The sequence below is a fragment of the Rhinolophus sinicus genome, linkage group LG12 (assembly GCF_036562045.2).
Source record: "Rhinolophus sinicus isolate RSC01 linkage group LG12, ASM3656204v1, whole genome shotgun sequence".
Classification (NCBI taxonomy): Eukaryota; Metazoa; Chordata; class Mammalia; order Chiroptera; family Rhinolophidae; genus Rhinolophus; species Rhinolophus sinicus.
Window position 1 is genome coordinate 7,776,374 of NC_133761.1, and position 21,340 is coordinate 7,797,713.

General features: G+C 43.3%; 1 protein-coding gene across 6 annotated transcripts in view; it reads left to right on the plus strand.

Annotated features, from left to right (window-relative positions):
- The window catches only part of ASAP1 (ArfGAP with SH3 domain, ankyrin repeat and PH domain 1), a 292,224-nt gene that overhangs the window by 190,579 nt on the left and 80,305 nt on the right, over positions 1-21,340 (plus strand). For all 6 annotated transcript variants that reach the window (XM_074316674.1, XM_074316673.1, XM_074316677.1 and 3 more), the window contains 3 exons: positions 1,219-1,364; positions 17,473-17,547; positions 18,043-18,092. In XM_074316674.1, coding sequence (XP_074172775.1) covers positions 1,219-1,364; positions 17,473-17,547; positions 18,043-18,092 — 271 coding nt within the window. The remainder of the gene's footprint in view (positions 1-1,218; positions 1,365-17,472; positions 17,548-18,042; positions 18,093-21,340) is intronic.

Consider the following 21,340-nt stretch of genomic DNA (forward strand, 5'->3'; position numbering starts at 1 on the left):
TGTTTCAGAGGTGGGGTCTGGGCTGGGGATGTCAGCTGATAGGAGTTATTAAAAGCTGTGAGTTTAGGGGACATCCCGAAAGAGTGAACATTGATAAAAACAATAAAGGCACAAAGCAGTCAGGACTGTGCCACGTGATGAGGTCAGAGTGATGAGCGCCCAACAGAGACAGCAGAGAAGGTCAGCCATGAGGTGCGAGGACAGTGAGGAGAGTGTACTATCCTGGAAGCCAAGTAAATAAAGTGTTTTCACAAATGCATAGACACGGACAACAGTATGAAGGTTCCCAGAGGGGCAGGGGGTATGGGGCGAGTTCAAGGGGGTAAATGGGGTGAAATATATGGTGACAGAGGGAGATCAGACTCGGGGTGGTGAGCCCACAATGCAAGATACAGATGATGTATTACAGAATTGTACACTGGAAACCTATATAATGTTATTAACCAGTGTCACCCCAACAAATTTAATTTTTTTAAAAAGAAAGTGTTTCAAGGAGGCGGGAGTTGTGATTTATGGAGCATTTACTCTTACGAGAAGCTTTTGTATATTTTGTTTCAACTCATCGGCAGCACAATCTTATAAAGTACATATTAGCTCCAGTTCATAGATCAGAAAAGCAAAGCTCAGAGTGAGGACACTTGTTCACAAATATTTGATCTCTACCTCACATATGCCAGCTGGGATGGCAGCCATAGGAGATGAAACACTAGGGTAGCAGCAAGCTCCCAGGTGCGGTGAAGCCAAACTCAAGACCCAGCTCCATCCATTCCCCCCGGCACGCTTTGCACCAAGAGCTGGTGTGAGAAAGTCCTGGGGCCTTAGACTAAGTTCAAGGAAATTAAATTAGAACACATGGATTTTTCGTTTGCATTCCAAGATTAATTTTCTGAGAATTTGCCCCTTATTTCCTGATCATCATAGTTTCCTAATTGTTTGAAAAGGTGCTGATAATTTGCCCCCTCAGCCAATGGGGAGTCAGAGGATGCATTGAAGCATAAGTGAGCTGAATGCCGTGGTAGAGAAACGGGGCATCTCCCTCGGTAAAGACGGAGGGAGAACATCCAGTGCTCGGCTAAGCACCTTCTGGACGTTCAGTAAATAATTGATGCAGTTTCTCTTTGCTTTCCTTTGAGAGTGTCTGGTGATCAGTAGTTGTTCCGAATAACTCGTCACTGTGGCAAATGATAGCTCAGCCTCCTCTTTCTTCTTCTCTTCTAGATCACGTACAAAATGAAGAAAACTATGCACAAGTTCTTGATAAGTTTGGAAGTAACTTTTTAAGTCGAGACAACCCAGATCTTGGCACCGCCTTTGTCAAGTTTTCTACTCTCACCAAGGAACTGTCCACACTGCTGAAAAATCTGGTAAGCCATTTCATACAGGACTTTGCCAATGACGGCCAAAAGGCTTTCTCGTCCGAGGCATGGAGTCCCGTGTAAAGAAAATACCACTGTGAAATTCCTAGAATGTGTACCTCTGACCCAGCTGATAGCAGGGGAGATTTATTGACTCTGAGAGAAATGGGTTAACCTGAATTCTTTTCCACATTCTACCGCTGTTTTGTTTTTGTTTTAGGAAATTTTTAACAACTCCGGCTAGTTGAAAGAGGGATGATGATTTCTGTGTCAAACAGACCTGTTCCATCCCACTTGTGTGAAGATGATTTTGATCCCCAATGTAAAAATAAGTAACTTCTCCCAACTCCCCACATCCTTCTAACCACCTCCAAGAAGAATATTTTGAGATTTAGGGAATCTGGTTGCAGAAGTAGATGGCAAGAAGAATCCCCCGAAATCTGGGACACTGGAGCTGCAGGCCTTAGGAGGCAGACTTGGGGCGGGGGTGCTGTTTGCCAGGCAGTGTTGTCTGTGTGTCAGCAGACGGTGCCCACCTCCCTTACACTGTGTCCACTCTGTGTGGCACTACCACCCACACTTGCCTGTGGGTAATTTATTCAAGTTTCTTTCCCCCCAAGTCCCAAGAGATGGGGGTACAGGGAGGTTGAAAGGTGCCCAAAGGAACACTATCCTGATTTCCTCAGCCTTCTTCTCCCTCAGTCTTGGGATTGCATTGGTGCCTCCTGTAAGGCCCCAGAGTTCAAACTCAACATGTCGCGGCCCTGGGTCAGTTACTCATGTCAGATAGGCTTCTTGGCCTATGCGTGAATCTTGTCACAAATCGATGTGATACAAATGGCTGGCTTAGTTTTCATTTCCTCTTAGAAATGAAAACTAATATTCCATAGCATAGTATATTAGCCTGAATATTTGACTGATCAGAATACTCTTCCTTCCCTATCACACCTGATGCATTGATGTGTGTATGTGTGTCTTCCTGACAACTCAATTCTAATTAGTGGTGTAGGCCATTGAGTTAGTCTCACTCTGTGACAACTAATCTTAAAGATAATGAAGGTTAAAAATAGAAATTTGTCTTATTTTCAAAAACTTAAGGAAGGACAACTTTGAACTCAGCACCTACCCTACATATTCCTACACTTTGGGGTTTCTTTGATAAACCTGTGATATTTCTGTAAGTTTTAGATTATTTAAACCTCTTATTCAGAAGGGGCCTCTCATTTCTCCCTCTTCTGGGTATCACCTGCCTTTTGCTGGTGGCATTGCTCAAAGGGGGGAATGGTGGGAAAAAAGGAAGTGACAGCCTCTGCCAATTCACTTTGGTAATAAGCAGTAAAAGGCTTGCCTGGGAGGAAGCTGTTTTCTCTGAGGTAGCTGTTTTCACAGGAATGTCTTCCTGAGACCAAGTGGATTTGGGTCACGTCCAGAGCCATCACATCCACGTTTCCTGGACCGTTCCATTTCTACCCTTGCCTGCACCGTGGGTCCCTTCCCTCTGTGTGTCTGCCGGCCACACCAGTCTGGGGCCGCTCAGGCATCACTCATTGTCTGCATCTGCTTACCTAGTAATGCATTTGCTTACTGCCCTGCAAAGACCACTGATACTTGTTGCACACTTTCAGAACTTGGCCATGTGCATACTGCGTGGATTTCTTATTTAACAATTTACAGCAATCGTCCAGTTATTCTCTCTTTAACCCAGATGAGGAAACTGAGGCACACTGAGATTATATAACTTGTTCGGGCACTGTGAGGAAACAGATGTGAGGCCAAACAGTCTGTCTCTGCAGCCACCGTCTTTCCCACCCTACTCCACCACCTGCTCTGGGGGTCGTCTCCTTAACTAGAAGAAGTGCCCATCTAGCTATTCCCCTAACCATACCCAAGCTGAAGGCCGCCTTCTTCCATGTCTGCTCCCCTTTAAGGAATAGAAGTCTCAGAAAGATTTAACATTGCAAGAAGACCTGCACATTTAATTAAAAATATAAAAACAAGCATTTCCCCGTTGAAGTGAGCGCAGGTAGAAGAATCCGTTTGTACTGTAGTTGGTTACTAAGGGAATGCTATTCTGATTGAATAAAGTCAGTCCCAGGAGTGTATACGACCTGACAACAGCCAGCCGCTTGCTGCTTCCCTTTTTTGTTTTGCCAGGAAAGGGAAGATGGGGCTTTGCCTTGGAGCAGAGGGCACAGAAGAAGCCAAGCCCCCCAGGGAGCGGAGGGGTTTCTGGGTCAGCTTGCAGCATGTGCAGTCCCAGGCTGAGGAGTTTAGGGGCGCACTCCCCCTTGGTGAAGCTCTGGAACATCCCCATGAGAACCAGTATTTCTCAGAAGATTCACCAAAATTTTATTCACTTAGGTTAGTGAAGGCTGGAAACATTAAGCAAAAGTTGGGTACAGTTGAAATTTAGAAAGCAAGATTTTAAAAGGACCCTTTCACATTTTTTAGGTGTTCTGATTGTGTCCTCAATTCAACTAGCAAATACCAAATGTCTGTTTTGTTTCAGAGTCTATAGTAAATACTGAAAAATAACATTTTCTAATTAAGATATTACTTACAATGGGCATTGTAATCGTTTATATTAAATTCTTACTTATTTTTATTGAGGAAAATGAAAGGGGAGATTTTGTGGTCAGTTGTAGCTTTCTATTTTTGACTAACTACATAGGGAAAAATTTGCATTATTTGTGATTGGGAGTTTCTGAAGGGTTGGACCTGAGAAATACCCACCCACTGAGTGACGGCGACTCTCAGTCACCATTTAGGTGTTTTTCGGAACTTTCAGTGATTGTGGAAGGAATGATGACCGAGTGAAATGTTCTGTGAAAACCCCCAGGAGCGGCACAGATGTTGGTGTTAACAGCATGCTGGGCTGAGACTGCTTTTTATTCACCAGCTTCTACTTTTAAACCAACAACGTCTGGACTGCAGAGGAGATTTTCCTTGTAGCTGATTACTTTGTACCAGAGTCAGGGTGAAGGTACCTGCTTCTCTTACTGCCCCTTGCCTCCACATCCTAGAAAATGGTTTTGACCTCGTAATTCTTTATCTCGTTACATCAGAGAGAGAGGCTGTGAAATGTAGGGGGTGAGAGGAATATTGGTTTGGGTCTCCATCTGACCTGGAATCCCAGCTCCCAGCTCGCTAGCTTTTATAGCCTTAGGCAAATCAACTGATGTCTCTAACGCTAGCTTTCCTTGTCTCTAAAAAGAAAGAATAGTATCTGTTTCTTGGGAGTGGTGGGACTTCCTTGAGATCATATACGAGTCCTTAGGCACAGTAGCTGGCGCGTGGAATTGGCTTTACAAATACAACCAGCTTTTATTATCATTGACACCTTCTCATTTGATCTTTATGGCAACTCCCAGTGCAAAGGCAGGTATGGAAAACCATGTCAGATAAGTGTACCGAGTCCCCAAACAAATAATCTGCCTGGAAGTCGCGGAATTAGGGCTTGAGCTCATTTTCCCTGACTACCAATCAGATCCTGCGGTGTTGCCACGAGCTGCCGCCCCACAAATTACAAAGTGATGAGCTTGCCTTTGTAGACTGTCTGGAGACTAGCGACCCACCGGACGTGATGCCTGGACCCCATCCCAGCGGTCATCAGAGTCCTGTTTGTACTCAGCTGGCACAGGACTGTCTTATCCGTTTTTCCCTGTCATTTCCCTCATCAGTGAGTTATAGCCTATTGGAAAGAGCGGGTGTGGTAGCCAGTAGTTTTCTAACTTTTTGGTCTCAGGACCCCAATCTTAAAAATGATTGAGGACACTAAAGAGTTTTGTTTTGTTTTGTTTTCATTGTGGGCTATTTCTATCCATACTAACTGTATTAGAATTTAAAACTGAGAAAACTTTAAATCTATTATTTTGTTGCTGTATGTTGTTTTGATTGAACTGGACAAAAAGTACACAGCCTCCCACAGGTCTATATATTGGGAAGAGAGAAGAGTACTTTTCAGGTAACTATCGATATTCTTCTTTGATACGAGGTGAAAACTTGACGAGTGGTTGTTTCTTAAAAGTTGGTAGCGTTATGAATCGAAATTATATATAAATGAACTTGAAGGATTCGGAAGCTGACAAGCTCATGGTGACAGGTACAAATTTTCCAGCATTTTACCTTTTCTCTGAGAGCTTGCAGTGACAGGCTCACTTCATTCATTTTAGAGAAAATACCAATACCCAGGTCTCAATACCAACAGTTTGTTGGTCGTTCTTTCAAGGAAAAAAAATGGTGTTCCACGCAGAAACTAACAAACAAAACCAGCCAGTTCAGCTTGCAACTCAAAAGTCTGCTTAAGTGCTTTTTCTCAAGCTAATTGTCACGTTTTGTTTTGCCTTGGCAGTATCTGTGCATACTTTCTGTGCACCGAGCAGTAGAAAAAAGACATACTGAAGGGTATGTAATAAAATGAATCAGTCTTACTGTGTCATCACGGGCACTCTTATATGAAATTCACCTTTCTTTTTCTTTTTAACTGCAAGAACATGCCCGTGAAGGTCGTGGTGACTAGTTCGTGACGATGCCTTGTCTAAGGCACCAGCTAGTTCACCTGCATTATTGTTTGCACTATCAGTGCAACAGTCAAAACAGTGCAAAAGTCAGATAAAGCCTTAGTGTTACTGAAACTGCTTTGACCTTGGGAATCTCTAGGGGCCTGTGGACCATGCCTTGAGAACCACAAGTATCAGAAATCAAAGGCGTTGTTATGACTGCAGCCCTGCCACTGAGGGGGTTAATGTTGCCTGACTTACAAGCATGAATTTCCTCCCTGGGAGAATGAGAAAAAGTACCTTCTCCACCTAACCTGTCGCTTGTGTGAGGTCACATCGTATCACCCACGTGGCAGCGTCTGCAAACTGTCCTTGAGTCACACACAGTGGATTGTTATGGTATTAATAGACGACATTAATATTAATAGCCACTGCAGCGGACTTTATCTATGTATTTTTTTTCTTATAAAAAGAACACATGCCTAATGGGGAAAATTTAGAATACAAAGAGAAAATTGCAGTTTCTCGTTTATGTTTCCCTATCCATTAATATCGGAAGTTTACTTTTCTAGTCTGGTTTTCTGTATGTTCCTCCCCCCCACACACACCCCCCATATATGAAATCATGTGTCCCAAGCAACTTTGTATTTTGTTAAATTTCGCTTAGCGTTGGCTTTAGAGCATACGCACTTTGCCTGCTTGGGACAAGTTACAGATTCGGAAGCTCGAGAGACTGACTTTCCAAAGAACCCGTGTGATGGATTCTTCATCCTTGATCGTTCAGCCCTCATGCCACTTGCAGTCTCGTCCACTCCCTATTGGGAGAGCCAGTGCTGGGACAGCTGCTTGATGGGAACCCAGGTACTGGGGCCGGAATAGGATCAGGGCCTTGCCTGTCCAGTGGGACTTCCCAAGTGAGAAGGTCTTTTGTCTTTTACTTCATGTTCTCTCTACCACTGTGGGCTTTTGACACCTTAAAATGAAAGGAGTGACTTTTTAATAAGAACCTTGCCTTTTGTGTATTTTTCTGGTGAAAGTCTGAGTCATCCAAAATTATAGAGATGGAGAACAGACCAGTGGTTCCTAGGGGCTGGAGAAGGGGGAGAGGGTGTGCCTATGAAGGAGTAGCCCAAGGGAGTTCCTGTGTGTTGATGGTTAGTTCTCTCTCTTGACTGTGGTGATGGTAAAATGTCATAGAACGATACACAGGCATACCAAGAGTGAGTGCATGCAGCAACCCGTGGCATCTGAGGAAGGTCTGTGGCCTAGCTCATCGTCTTGTGCAAATGTTGATTTCTGGGTTTTGATCATGTACAATAAATAGACAGACAGACAGATAGATGGAAGGCAGGCACATGTAAGATGTTACTATTGGGAGTAGCTGGTTGATGGATATAAGGGACCTCTCTCTTTATTATTTTTGCAACTTTCTGTTGAGTCTATAATTGTTTTCAAAATAAAAAGGTTAAATAAACATATAAATCATCAAAGTCTGGTCAGGGAGAGAAAGGGGGAAATCTTTAATAATATAGTTATCATTATGTAAAAACTTCAGCGTGTAACAAATGTACAGACTCTCACTTCTCTGCTATTACTTCAGACCTCTGATCTGTAATCCCACTTCCGTTTCTCTTGTGTTGGTTTTCTCTGTCAGTCTTTCTCTGACTTGCGAATTCCTCCTTCTAGTCAGTCTTTTGTGCGGTCCCTATTCCCCAAAGGTGAAGTGCTAGCTGCTTCTTCCTCCCAGAAGTGAATCTAGCACTCATGCATCAAGAAGTCTGGAGAAGGCTGCCACTTAGTGGTGACCAGGGAGATGTGGAAATGAATGACCAATTTCATCGATGTTGTTCATGTTTTTGTGGCGAGGTTTTAAGTGCATAGGCTTTTATGTGAAGTACCTGTCACAGGTCTAGTTCATGGTATATGCATAGTAGAGTGTAGCATTCAAAAAGAAATTGTTAGAAATATTTCTATAGTTGGCTTACCAATCTCTCTGAATACAGCCTTCCTGTGCTTAAAGACACCTTGATAATCAAAACCATCTCCAGACATAAATTATTCATCATACCTGGAGAGGAGGCTATTTCTTATTTCCATGCCTTTCTACCTCCAGTTCCTTCTACTTGGAATGCCCATTAGTAGTTAGTGTGTTCGTGATAAAGGCTTTCTTTCCAATGCTGTTCCCTTGTTTTTTTAAAAGAAAAGGGAAAAGAAAGCAGAATGCCCTTGAGTTTTAGCTGTTTCTAAGTATTTTTTTGTTACTCATTTGATTAAATATACAATACAAAAATTATGTTCAATCTTTTTTTTTTTTTTTTTTAACCATTTTAAGGAAAGCAGTAAAACATGGCTTGTTAAATAAACAGTGCTGTTCTATTCCCAGTGTCAGGCCATCGTGGCCTCTGATCCTGGCAAATACGTTAAGGAGTCAACAGAGAGTTGCCTCCATTTAATTACCAAACCACAAAATGGGACCGGAAAGGAGTAACTGGTGGATTGAAATAGATTCTCAGTGGGCAGAGGAAAACCATCTCAACCATACCCCAAGAGCCCCAGTATAGCAGTAGTTTTAGAAAGTATATGTAAAACCTCTTTTAAAATAGTACCCAGAAGGGTTGTGGTGCAGCCAGGACTCTCCAAGCCTCTGGCTTGTTCTCTTCCCTGAGCCTTTCGAAAGTTCTGTAGCTTGTATGAGAGCCTGCGCCTCCTTGAACAGTTAGAGGGCAGTTATTGCTTCAGAGCTGTTGAAGCAAAGATTTCTCCAGCTGCATAGCATTTCCTGTTTGCAATCTGACTGCAGGGTACTGTGGTTGGGGTTGAGGGGGTTTTTTTTGGTTTTTATTTCTCTTCTTTTCTTCCCCCTCAGATGAGAATAGATGGAAATGTGCAGGTTGGATCTGGATTCTGAGCAGATTATTTCCTCAAGTTCTGCTTTGAAATCCTAAAACATGTAGGGAGCATGGATATACTCAACAGTAAATTGGGAGCCCCTGGGTGCCCTGGATTATATCATACGTTTAAAAGACCTCATCTTTTTGCAAAACTTCCATCATTGGAAGTTTTTAGCATTTGATCTGCCAGACGTCCTCTCATTGTCCTGACGTGCTTCATTGCCATTCGTAATGTAGGGCCTTTCGCGAAATGAGATCCATGCATGTGGGTGGGAGGGTGTGGGCAAGAAGGAGCTTTTCTCCTTCCCTTCTGTTATAAAAGTTGTACATGTTCACTATAAAAATTTCAGAAATATGGAAAATATTAAATAAGAAAATAAAGATCATTATATAATTGTGACTTGTAACTGTTAATACTCATATTATAATACATCCTTTGAAACAATTTCAGAGATTTATACACAGAGATACTGTGTGTTTGTGTGTTGTATGTGTGAGAGAGAGGGCGGGGGATCTAAGTCCACAATCTCTTATCCAAAACCCTTGGGGTAACATGTGTATAAGAATTTAGAATTTACAGATTTCAGAAGGGTGACAGTGTGTGTGCCATATATTATATAATGCCCCCTCACCCCCCGTGACTTCTCAGCACGTCCTCCTAAACACAGTTTTATCTCTGCTGTGAAATATGTGAATATTTACATGAAGTGGGATAAACACTCTGAAGAGCCCCACCTCAAATCAGAGTTTCCCACCAAATGAATTCAGGTCAAGTCAGGTTTTGCTGCTAAATAAGTTGTTTTGTGTTTTTTTTTTAAACAAACAACCTTGTATACATACATCTGTAGCCTCATTTACGCCTCACAACTGTCCAGGTCGTAGCCATAATGAGTCCTATTTCACAGCTGAGAAAACTGCGTCCGAGTGCTGAGCGGCTGTCAGAGCCCACTCAGACCCCAGTGACCATGCCTTCGAGCAGCCCACGGACTGCCTCTCAACGGACACGGGCCTAATGCAAAGTTTACTTTTAATGTAGTTAAGTACAAAGTGTTGATTTAAAGAACAGCACGTGAAACAGTGGCACAGATGTTGCAAGAAGGAAGGCAGACCCTGTTCTGAGGTAATTCACAGCCATCTGTCTGCATGATCTTGGTTCTGGAAGCCTCCAGAGTCCCTTCTCTAGGCCCAAATCTGGAGGCTCATTGGAAAGAGCAAATGCAGGTATTTTCCTTGGCTCAGAGAATTCTGCCAAACTCAGCCTCAGACTCCCTCCTTTGACCCCTTCCACTTCTGCTGGGTTTCCCATTGGAAGTCCCCGGCGTGGCCTCTTAGCCTGGATTCCGCCATTCCACCTACCACCTGCTTCCTATTAAATGTTCCGTCTTGGACTGATTTTGGATTCCTCTGCAGATATTGCCTCTGACCTCTCCTCACCGTAGCCCTTTGTCAAGGCCACCACTCCTGCCGGGCAGGGACAACAGGCCGACCAGGCTCCTCCTTCTGGGCTTCTGTCAGCCAGCTCCCGCAGCACGGATTAGTGAGGGGAGTGTGGCTGCGCTTTAGGCTGTGCTGTACAAGCCAGGAGGGGGCTCTCACCGTGTCCCCTGCCTGAGCATGTGCGTTAGCCATGCTGGGCCCGGTGCATCTGGCTCCCTCGTACCTGAGAACAGCAGTATCACAGTGTGAGACATCTTTTCCTAAGGGTTTTCCTTGAGACACGAATCCCATACCTTGTTTTTGTCAAGAGTTCTGGATGGGAAAGCATTCATTCCATGTAACCCGTGGGGATGTACGGTGCATGTGTGTATGTTAAAGCCTTGAAGGCAGCCTGTGACGGAGAGGCCTGTCCAAGTCAAAGACCTTTTCCTATTTCACTGACCACACACCCTCTTGTGCTATAGGAAGCATTAACTTCCCACGGAACCACTTTGAGAAACACTGGTTTCAATGTTTTGCTGGACGAGGTGATCGATTTCGATTATTGTGTTTGTTTGCATGGTATTCCATTTCACACCTACACATGTAAAACTTATTTCATATTTATATTTCAGTATGTAATTTCTGATTGTTTAAGCTGGCTGCTTCTGTACACTTCGCCTCATTATTTTAGATTACACCCTTGTGTAATCTACCTTTCAGTTTAAACATGAAGAAACGGCCTCCTGATTCCATCTTGAGCCAGTAGCTTACTGCATCTTCCACTGAAAATGAATGAACCCTTTTATTGACTTATTGCCCAGCCGTGTTAAGCAATTGGAAGTTCAGAGAGCCAGCACGGCTTTGAAGTCAGATAAAACTGAGTTCAAATCTCTGCTCCACCATGTCCCAAGCTGGGTCACCGGAGGCAGACTCACTCACTCACTCACTCACTCACTCACTCATCCAGAAAGCAGGGATATTAAGAAGGGCATCACCAAAGAGAGACCCTTGAGCTGAGCCATAAATGAGTAGTAGATAGTCATGAAACTATTCTTTCAGACTTTTCAAGGCTCTTCTCCTTAAACAGAAACATTAAACAGCGTTAGGCATTGGTTGATACACTTGAATTTAGAGAGTGAGGTGAAAGTCTATACATCAGTATTTGAAAAAAAAGAAAAGACTTTCTAAATTGTGGCCTTGACTTCAGCCAGCATTTTTTTAGGTGTCCACTCTGTTCCAAGCTCTGTGCTAAGCTTGTCTGGCATTCTGTTGAAGAGACTGCTTCTACAGAATATTTTAATAATTTACGCGAAAGTACTACTTAATTTTATAGAGAAACATGGACAGGGGTAGAGGACCAGATTCTGTAAACTTCCTGCTTTTTGTTGCCCACAAGTAGAGAAAACTTACTTAGTTTCTGGCATCACAGGTGTAATATCAAAGAAGGATGGCCTTGAAATATATCACAATGGCAACTGTCGCAGCCACCATTTAGATAAATTCTTTGAATTCCAAAATTTCATTGAGGATCAAGTGACGTGACTGTTGAAGCATGAAGGTGTGGACCAAGCAGACAGCAGGGCTGTGCAGACAAAGGCATCAGGAGATGTCTCTGTTTTCTTATGAGTTAAACGAAGACTGTGATGTCTACTCAGAGGCATTGCTGTGTCCTCCCGGGATGTGGTGAGCCCTGTGTGCTTGTCAATTTGCTTTATTAGATTTTTAAATTATGTTACAAAGGTGCTTCCTAAGTACAAGTTTGTTGTAAAACAGACAATGTGCGATAAAGATGTTTGGTGAAGGCAAGGAAAATGTGATTTGCTATCACTTACAGTATGGTTTTGTTCTAGTTTAAACACAGCAAATTACACATGACATTGCATGGAAATGAAATTAACGGTCTGAAAGTTGACCGTGAACTAACTGATTAGTCATTTCAAGCAGAATAAAGAAATCCTTAAGGTTGGGATGTCTTTTTTTAACCAAAGCGTAGCTATCTAGGCTTTTTCTGGTTCCTTTTGCTTTTCCATTTATCTTATAAAACTTAGCTATTCTCCCTTTTCTTATAATTACCCTCAAATGAAATCAGATGCCGCACATAACGCAAAGGAAAATGGTGCTTTCGTTTTCACTCCTGATATGGGAGATGACATTAAATGTAACCCACCATTTACTTACAGTGACTTGGCCAAAGTATAACTGCATTATGTTACGTTATGGAAGGCTCATGTTCCCCAAGATTCCTGCACCTACCCATTTTTCTCTGTAAAACTGCCAGTAGGTCTGTGCTTTGCGCTTAAATTCAGTCTTTTCAGTTCCTGATGCCTTTAGCATAATGGTATGATTCGGTTCCCACCTTTCCTTAGGTCTTAACCAGATCCCCCAGAGCATTCACTCACTTCTGTTCATTTTTCAGGGTAACGATGTCTTAGACCCTAGGCCAGTGATTTCTACTTTCTGATTGTACATCTTCTCTCTAAAGGAACTTTGAACAGCCATTAGGCTAAGGCAGTGGTGCCCAGATTTGACCTTGCATCCATTTCCTCTAGAAAGCTTATTTAAATGTAGGTCACTGGGCCCCCCCTCAGCATGTCTGATTGGCTAGTTTTGAGATTTCATTTCTAACAGGTTTCCAGATGGCGCTGATGCTGTTTGTGGTCTAAGGACCACAGTTTGAGAACCACTCATAGGGATTGTCATTCTGGACAGAGGTCCATAATTCCCTAGGGTTATAGAGAAGCTGTGATTTTGTTCCTTCAAATTCACTACCTAATTGATTATTTTTACTTTTATACGTGCCATCCAGTTTATGTCATGGATTAACACATCAAACAAGTTGAATGAGAAGTAGGCTGCTGGTTGATTATATCGCCCTCTTGTGTTTCTGTGTCGTATTTCTTTTCAATAACTTTCTGAATACAAACATAATGCCAGCTTTCATCTGCGTTGGATTTGTACGTGCCCTCAGCCTGTGAGCAGTAGGTACTCTTAGTTTCCTCTCAATGCGTAAGCAACCAAATAAACTAAAGCTTAATTTAATAGGTTAGTTACTGCTGCTATTAATGGTTTATTCATATATGTAGTGTGTTACAGTCCTCAAAACATTCTGCTATGTGGCAAAAAGATAGGCCGCAAGTGGTTCATTGGCTTTGGCGTTAGACCCAGGTTGTGGTTTGACCCCTCCACTTAACTAGCCACGTGTGTCTGAACAGATTACCAGAAACACCTTGCAGGTGACAGGAGCAGCCAGCGCAGCGAGCGTGTGAAAGCCGGCAGCCGTGTACCCACCGCGAGGCACCAGCTTCGTAGGTGTCGCTTTTCCCTGATCCTCTCACATCGGCGGCAAAGGTGCTGGAACGCCCGTTGTAGATCAGGAAACCGGGTCAGCAAGGTGAAACAGTTAGCCAGAGTCACCCCGGGCCCGGGGTGATGAGTGGCCACATGCCTCTGGGATTTTCTCTGTATCATAAATACCCTGGGAAACGGCTGATGACAAACGAGGCCCCAGTTTTAAGTAGCTCAAAGGTGGTAAATAGCTCTCTAGTGCGTGAAGGAGTTAACAGTCTAGACAGAATACCTCTTTATGCCAGGGAAGTGTCAGCTTAACTGCTGGGATCTGGCTCATTGTTTTAATTGGATTTTTCCAATGTGTTGAGCACGTCAGTGGATTTGCATTAGCCTTACTTTCAGCGAAACTTTCTGTCTGTAGAGGGGAAGGAGAGAGAACCAATGGGCGGTGGAGGGAGAATGTCAGAATTAATGCAGATGACAAAGCAGGCCAGTTACATCCTCGTTCATTGGCACAGTCCCGTATGCAGGACAGTGACATGGAGGCACCAGGCCACGCTGTGCTGCCCTTCCTGCGCACACACTGCCACGTCCCTGCCCCTGTCCCTGAGCTCCAGAGGGCAGCACGCAGGCCCACCCAGGCATGCCTGAAATGACAGGACACTGTGACCCACGGCGCGTTGTCCTGTGGTAGGATCTTGTCAGTCAGTGAACAACACAGGTGAGATGCTGCCCTTCGAGGCGTGCCTTCCAGAGAGGCAAGGTGCGCCATGAGCCAATAAACAAATGAACGTGGTCGTTTCATTTGGGGCTGTGTGTGTGTGTGTTTATATCCACAGAGAAAAAGTGTCCGTGACTTCATCACCAGCAACCGGGATGACGGGGCTGTTGGTCTATTGGTATAATGTCTGGTAGTGTCTAAGCAATTGCAAGGAATAAGTGGTTATTTTTGTCAAAGCCAATATTAATTACAGTTTATTTGCTTAAACAAGTCACTTTGCCTCACAGAAGGACAGACCTCAGCTTCCTCCCATCTGATTTATCCCAATTTCTGGCTGGGCTGGATGGCTGCACTCACTGGGGAAATAGCCGGTCTGTGAGGGAGTAGAGAGCAGTTTGTTTGGAAAGCAGATAGACTTACCACACCTACACATCATTCCCGAAGTGGTTTTTAATGTGTTGTTGGCTTAATAAAATGGAAAAAGATGTACTTTTTCAAACATGCTCTTCCATCTCTTGTCATCTGGATTCACTTAAAGAACTTATGTTGATTCAACTTTATCATGAAAGGAAAGGAAATGGGTGGGAGTCGAGTAAATGGGAATAGAGTCATCTATACAATTTTCGTAAAAATAAAATGGAAAATAAGTCTATAATAGATAGGAAAGGCTTTTTTAAAAACCCATGTAAGATAACAAAAGTGCCACAGGAAGTTTGTCCCCCCATATTATTACCGTATCATGCTGGCGGCGGCGCAGTACCTGTGGAGACGCCTTGGTTACACGTCAGTTTGCAGCTCTTGCTCAGGCCATGAAAGGGGATCCTGGAAGGATTAGAAAATTTTAAAAATAATTTTTAAAAAAACCACAGGAAAATGAGGGAAATCTGTCAACTGTGAAGTCATATGACTCATCCCTGTCACAGAGCAATACCTTAAGATATCTGAGAAAATAGCTTCTGTCTCCAAGGAAGGAAATTTTGTTTTGCCCCTCAGTAAGTAATCCCTAAACATTTCCTCCTCTTGAGATTGGTCTGCTTTCTCTGTACCTTCTCTCTGTATCTTTATAATGACAGGTAGTTACACTTCACTTTTCACTTTAAACAGTCTTCTTTGCCAGTTTTTCTAAATGACCCTCCTTTTTCCTGGGAAGTAAGCTGGGAAGAGTTTGTAAGTTTTACATACGTTTCCTGTGGCCTTTTCATATAGGCTTGTCATTTGGGAAGATTCTGGAGTTATATATAATACACAATATTTTGCCTTCTTGGTTTCTCATCAACCCCCAAGAGTATGTATGTGGATAACCACAAAGAAATTCTTAACTCTTGGGGTTTTCCATCAAGGCAGCTACAGCCCACCACCTCCTGCCCCATGCCTGACCACGATGACGATACTAAAAGGTTGAGACGTGTCCTGTGTTTGTTGTGTGGTCAGTCCATGGCTTTTGAGGGACTTTTCCTTCCAAACAAGCCCCCCCCATTCAGTACTAACCACAGAATTTCATAATTCTTTTTTTTTTTTTATTAAATTTATTGGGGTGACAATTGTTAGTAAAATTACATAGATTTCAGGTGTACAATTCTGTATTACATCATCTATAAATCCCATTGTGTGTTCACCACCCAGAGTCAGTTCTCCTTCCATCACCATATATTCGATCCCCCTTACCCTCATCTCCCACCGCCACCCCCCGCCCCCAGAATTTCATAATTCTTTTATTGTTACTTTTCTCATACAGCTTTCAGATCAAGGTGGCAATAATATTATGGGTTTGGGTTTTTTTTTTTCCTGCTTCATTTCACAAAGGATTTGAGGCATTGGGGACTAAACATTAAAAGTGGTTTATAAGCACTGTCTTTTCATTTTTATTTTTATTTTTTTAGAATTTTTCCTTTTTTGAGTAAACAGTATAGTACATGTTACCAAAACTTGAAAAACAATGCAAAAAAATACAGAGTAAAAAGCTGCTCTCCCACCCTCTCCCCTTGCCCACCCAGGTTCCATCCCTAACAGGAACCAGTATCAGCAGGTTTCTGTATCCTTTCAGAAATAATTTAAGCATAGACATACTTTTTCTTATTTTTATATCGATTTTTGTACACAATGACTACTGTTTTATAGTTTGCTTTTATCACATAACTTATCTTAGAGGTGTTTTTAAAGTTAGACATAAAGAACTTTCTCATATTATGGCTGTTTAGAGCTTCCATGATCTGTTACCCAGTCCCCTATTGATAAGAGTAACCTTTCCATCACTGTAAACAGTCCTGTAGAGACCCTTACACACACACGACTCTGTACTTCCTTTATTCTACACGTATTTATTGAGCCTCTACTCTGGGCTAGGCCGTGTTCTACATTCTGGAAATACGGCGGTGAACATGTAGACCTTACTCTCAAAGAGCTTTCATGCAGACTGGGGACACAGCACACAACTAAGGAAACAAATACATCTATAAATGGTTGGGGACGTTCCGTTACAACATTCGTGAGGTGCTGTAGGAACTTAACTCCTTATGTACATCAACTAGCCTGTGGTAAAGCTGGTTTCGTTACACGTTGCTTCTCTTGAAGTGGCAGAGCCTCTCGATGATGAAGTGAGGACTTGCTATGTAGTTGGCATCTCCTTGAACACACACTGTAAAACCTCCTCAGGCCATCTTTTGCACTTGTCCACCCCTCCCTTGGTGTGCCTGCCCCCCAGCTCTCCACCGAGTAGCAGCGCCATCTCTTTCCTCTGCAGACTCTTCTTGGTACCGTCTTAAAATCAAGGAGACACTGGTCACTGCCTTGGAACACTGGGAAACCATGCACCCCTGTTGTAGATGGCGATTCCTAAATATGGTTCTTTTTCACAGAATCTAGGCACTAGGGCCACACTTGGGAGCAGGACCGCTGAGGGCCTGCCCGCCCTGAGCTTGTGTCCTGCTGGGAGAGACAGTCCACATTCAAAGTTAGCAATTTCAGACAGTGGTAAGCGCCAGTGGTATAAGCCCCTCCTTACTCTGCCGGAGGCATTTGAAGAAAAGTCGAATTAAGGTCTCCCATTTCAGTAGGAAACCAGGAAAGTTCTAACTATGATTTGAGGAATTACCTGTGCACGTGTCCATATGCTGCAGCGCATGGTCCCGCTCGCAGCTCCCTGCTCCCACTGGCCGCGGACGGGTCCTGCCTGGTAGGCGGGATGCCGTGTGCGGAGCCCTCATACAGAGCCCAGTGCCCGCGGACGGGCTGCCAGCGCGGCTCGCTGTTGCGTACACGCTTTCCTCGTTAACTCGTCTCATCTCTGCTTTGTTTTTCAGCTCCAGGGTCTGAGCCACAACGTCATCTTCACCTTGGACTCGTTACTCAAAGGAGACCTGAAAGGAGTCAAGGGAGTAAGTGTTGAGAAACTTGATTTTCACTGTAACTTGAAAGGACGATTGTTTTCTTCTCTTTGAAGATCATAGTGGTACTTGTATTCGAGAGGCACTCGGAACATTTTTAGTATAAAAAGTGTTGTTAGAAAATGGTCTTCGGGAAAGACGTGCCACTTCACATAATGTTACTGACTAAGCAAGAGGGTTGGTGAGAACCCAAGTGGTGGGGGGAAAATCTGCACCTGGGTCTTGGTGCCCCCTATGTACCCCCATCGCCCAGAACTGCAGGGCTCTGCCTCGTCCACGTGACCAGGAATGCCCGCCGTCGCGACTCCCTTACGCTTCTCCTTGTGGGTAATAAATAGTGTGATGTGCATGCAAGTGTCTTGTGTAAAATTTCAAACATCCTATAAAGGAAAGCATTTTTGCTAAGATGTTATTTCAAAATTATTTATTCTCCTTTAAGCAAAAGTACATGCAGTTTCAATTTCAATTTCATTTTCCCTTTCCTAGGATCTCAAGAAGCCATTTGACAAAGCTTGGAAAGATTATGAGACAAAGTTGTAAGTGGCCTTTTTGTTTTGTTTTTGTTTGGTTTGGTTTTTGTTATATCGTCGTGAGTTTCCTGAGATGAAGAGTAAGTGGAAGAAGGACGGAACCCTTAGCTAGTATCTTCTGGACAGAAAACTTGTTTAGTCCATGCTCGTAAGGGCTAAGCAGTTGGGTCTGCGACCCAATTAAAAGTGGTTACCTCGCCGTGCCGGTTATCTGGAGGGAGCTGTACTTGTGCTATCAAGTATTTTGGCATTCACGGCCGACATTGACTATTAGGTTGTAGGTCTACAACCGGGGCAACTTTTCTCTCGTTATAGTCAGCATATCGCTTAGACCATTTACACTTCTAGACAGCACAGCAGTTGGGAAGTAATGAAACAGTAGCGAGTGCTTGTGACATCTTTCTTCCTGCCCGGGCCTGTGGGAAGTGTCACGTGCGTGACCTCCTCACACCGACTCCATCCGTGGGCAGCTTTCGCTGTCTGTTCATAGATCAGGAAACTGAAGCTGGAGGGCTCAGGGGCTTACAGAAGGTCATGAAGCCGTGTGACCCCGGAACCAGAATGGGCGCCCTACATGACGGGGTTATTGTGAGGGATCAGGGAGGTAATGCGCGTGGGACACGTGGCATGGGCCAGCTCCCGACCTACAGCACGGGCCATACCACGTTCCGTAATCACTGTTACTCTGTGACATTTGTACCACCGACTGTGGGGGCGATGGAACGAGAAGCGTTTAATGAACATCGTAGCTGTAAACTTGGAGAACTACCAACGGAAGAGAATAAAAGCATTTCCGTAGGTGACAGTAACAGCCAAGTGAAAACACAAGCAAAAGAAAAACAATTAAATCTTTTCCTCCCAAACTGCTTTCATAATTGCTTGCGTAATATGTGCATTGTTAGAGACTTGCTGCTTTAGGACTACTTTTGTGCGTTGACAGTTATAAATGCAACGGAGAACAAAAACGCCCTCACAGTGGTCAATGGATGTAGAAGAATGCTGCGTCATCATGACTTTCTCTCTGAAAGTGGGTCCTGATGCTCACGCTTGTGAGCTAAGTCCCCCTCTGCCCAGAGGCAGCTGCGTACACCTGGTCCCGGATACAACTGAGTATTCATACTTACCAGAGAGGAAGGGCGGCAGGTCACAAAAGGGGAGAAAAACATTTTGCTCTGGATTTGTTGTGGAATATATCTCCTCTGTAGGACATAGGAAGGACAAAACAAAATAAATGCTTTGTCAACTAAAGTGCGACCAGTATTGCTACATAAAAATCTGTGTGTTGGTTGAAGACCTCGTAGCGCCTGGTGGTCAGTATTAGGAACGTCGTAGAACAGAAAGCACGCTAAGAGGAGCCAGGCGCTCTTCACAGCACTTCTCTCAGAGGCTGTGTGAACTTGTCTGTTCACTTGTCTGTGTTGTCCTCAGAATGTGAACGTGGTGAGTTTATGTTGTACCTGATGATACAGGGTTCTTCTCCTAATGATGAAGGGGAGAGTGGATGTGAAGTAGGCAGTGAGCGGCTTCTAGTGGAAACACCCAGCAAATAGCCCCCTGCCTGCCCCTTCCTACCTCCTGGTTTCCCTCCTTTTTCCAGCTCTCACCTGTGCCTGGCTTGTTTGTCTCCACGTTGCTCAGCACCCGCTTGCCGTTCTTTTCTTGGTTCATCGTGGTGTGAGCTGTGGTAGAGGAGGATTTGGCTGTCTGGCAGAGCCACCACCCCCATCCCTCTTCCTGCCACCCATTCGTCCAGTGTGATGCATACGGCAATCTGTGGTTAAGCCAGCTGTCCGTGTTTACATTTCCATGAGTATAAGTATTCATTGCCAGTCTCCATGATGTAGAACGATGGAATTTCCATTCTTATAGTGCAATTTTTTGCTTTTTCTTAATGAAGTGATTACCTCCTTTCTTCATTTGCTTAGTTCTATATGAATCTTTTGTTGAATTTTTACCTGTTCCAACAGATGTCCGACACCTATCAATAATGTTTCTGTTTAGAAAATACATGATATATATTATTATAATAATTAGATATCTTTATCATTAAATTCTCTGTCAGGTCCTTTTCTCTCCTGAGACATCTTTCCAGAGCTCTTCAGATCAGTGCAGCTGTCATCCTGGGGCTGCCCCCTAGTGGTAGACCTCCTACTTCCTCTTTCCAGGTCAAGTACAGCATTTGCTGACACAGCGCCTCCTGTCCCTTCCAGGGAACAGCGCTAAAGGGGGTAAAATTTTCAGGTTTTGGCACATCCAAAAATACCTTCATTCTGCCATCACACAGAATGAGAATGTGGCTGAATGTAAGATTCTAACTTCATAATCATTTTCTCAAAATGTCAAAAGCGTTACTTCATCGTTCATGAAAAAACCTGATGCCTCTCTGATTCCCATTTCTTTGTCTATGACATGTTGGGGCTTGGAGCGGGGGAGGTTGTTGTTTATTTTCAGTTAGAAAAGGTTGAAATATTCTCCTTATAAAAGATTTTACCAACTTTCTTCATGTGCCACGGGGTGTGCATTAACCTATTTGCAATTTTTAGTTCTTCAGTTTTGAAAAAATTTCTTGTAATTCCTCTTATCTGTTTGTTTCTTCTTACTTTTCTAAAACTCATCATCATATAATGTTGGACTTTCTAGATTGTTCTTATAATTTTCTCTTCTGTTCTGTTCTGTTTGTCTGTGTTATGTTTTAGGTTATTTCTTCAACCTTTCTTTCCCACTGTTTCAGTTGACCTTTTTCTGTTGGCCATCATATTTTAAATTCCTAAAAACTATTTTTCTCAGTTAGTTGGGTTTTACTGTATGTTTTTTGGTTTGGGTTTTTGTGTGTGTTTTTTTCTTTTGCCTTTTAATAGTTTCTTTTCTTGTTTCATAGATGCACTATTTTAGCTCTCTGAGGATGTGGTTACATTTTATGAAATTTTTCTGCTCCCTTATTGCCACTGGTTCTCTACACCCCTCCCCTACTCTTTTTTAATTTGATCTCTCACTTTCATTTTGGAGCCTTTTCTCACTTTCATTTTGGAGCCTTTACTCCTTGACTGCTTATTCACATTGCAAAGTAAGGCACCCAAAAGTTGATTGAAACGTCATATATATCAGCAAAGCTGTGTCAAGAAAGCAGTGAACTGCCTCTTTAGGTTTTAAGTTTTAGGATGTCAAGACAGCTTTCCTATCAGGAGTATTTTAAATGTCAGCATTTAGAAGTCTGTCTTCTGGGACCATTCAGTTCCCTCAGCCCCTTGTCTAGC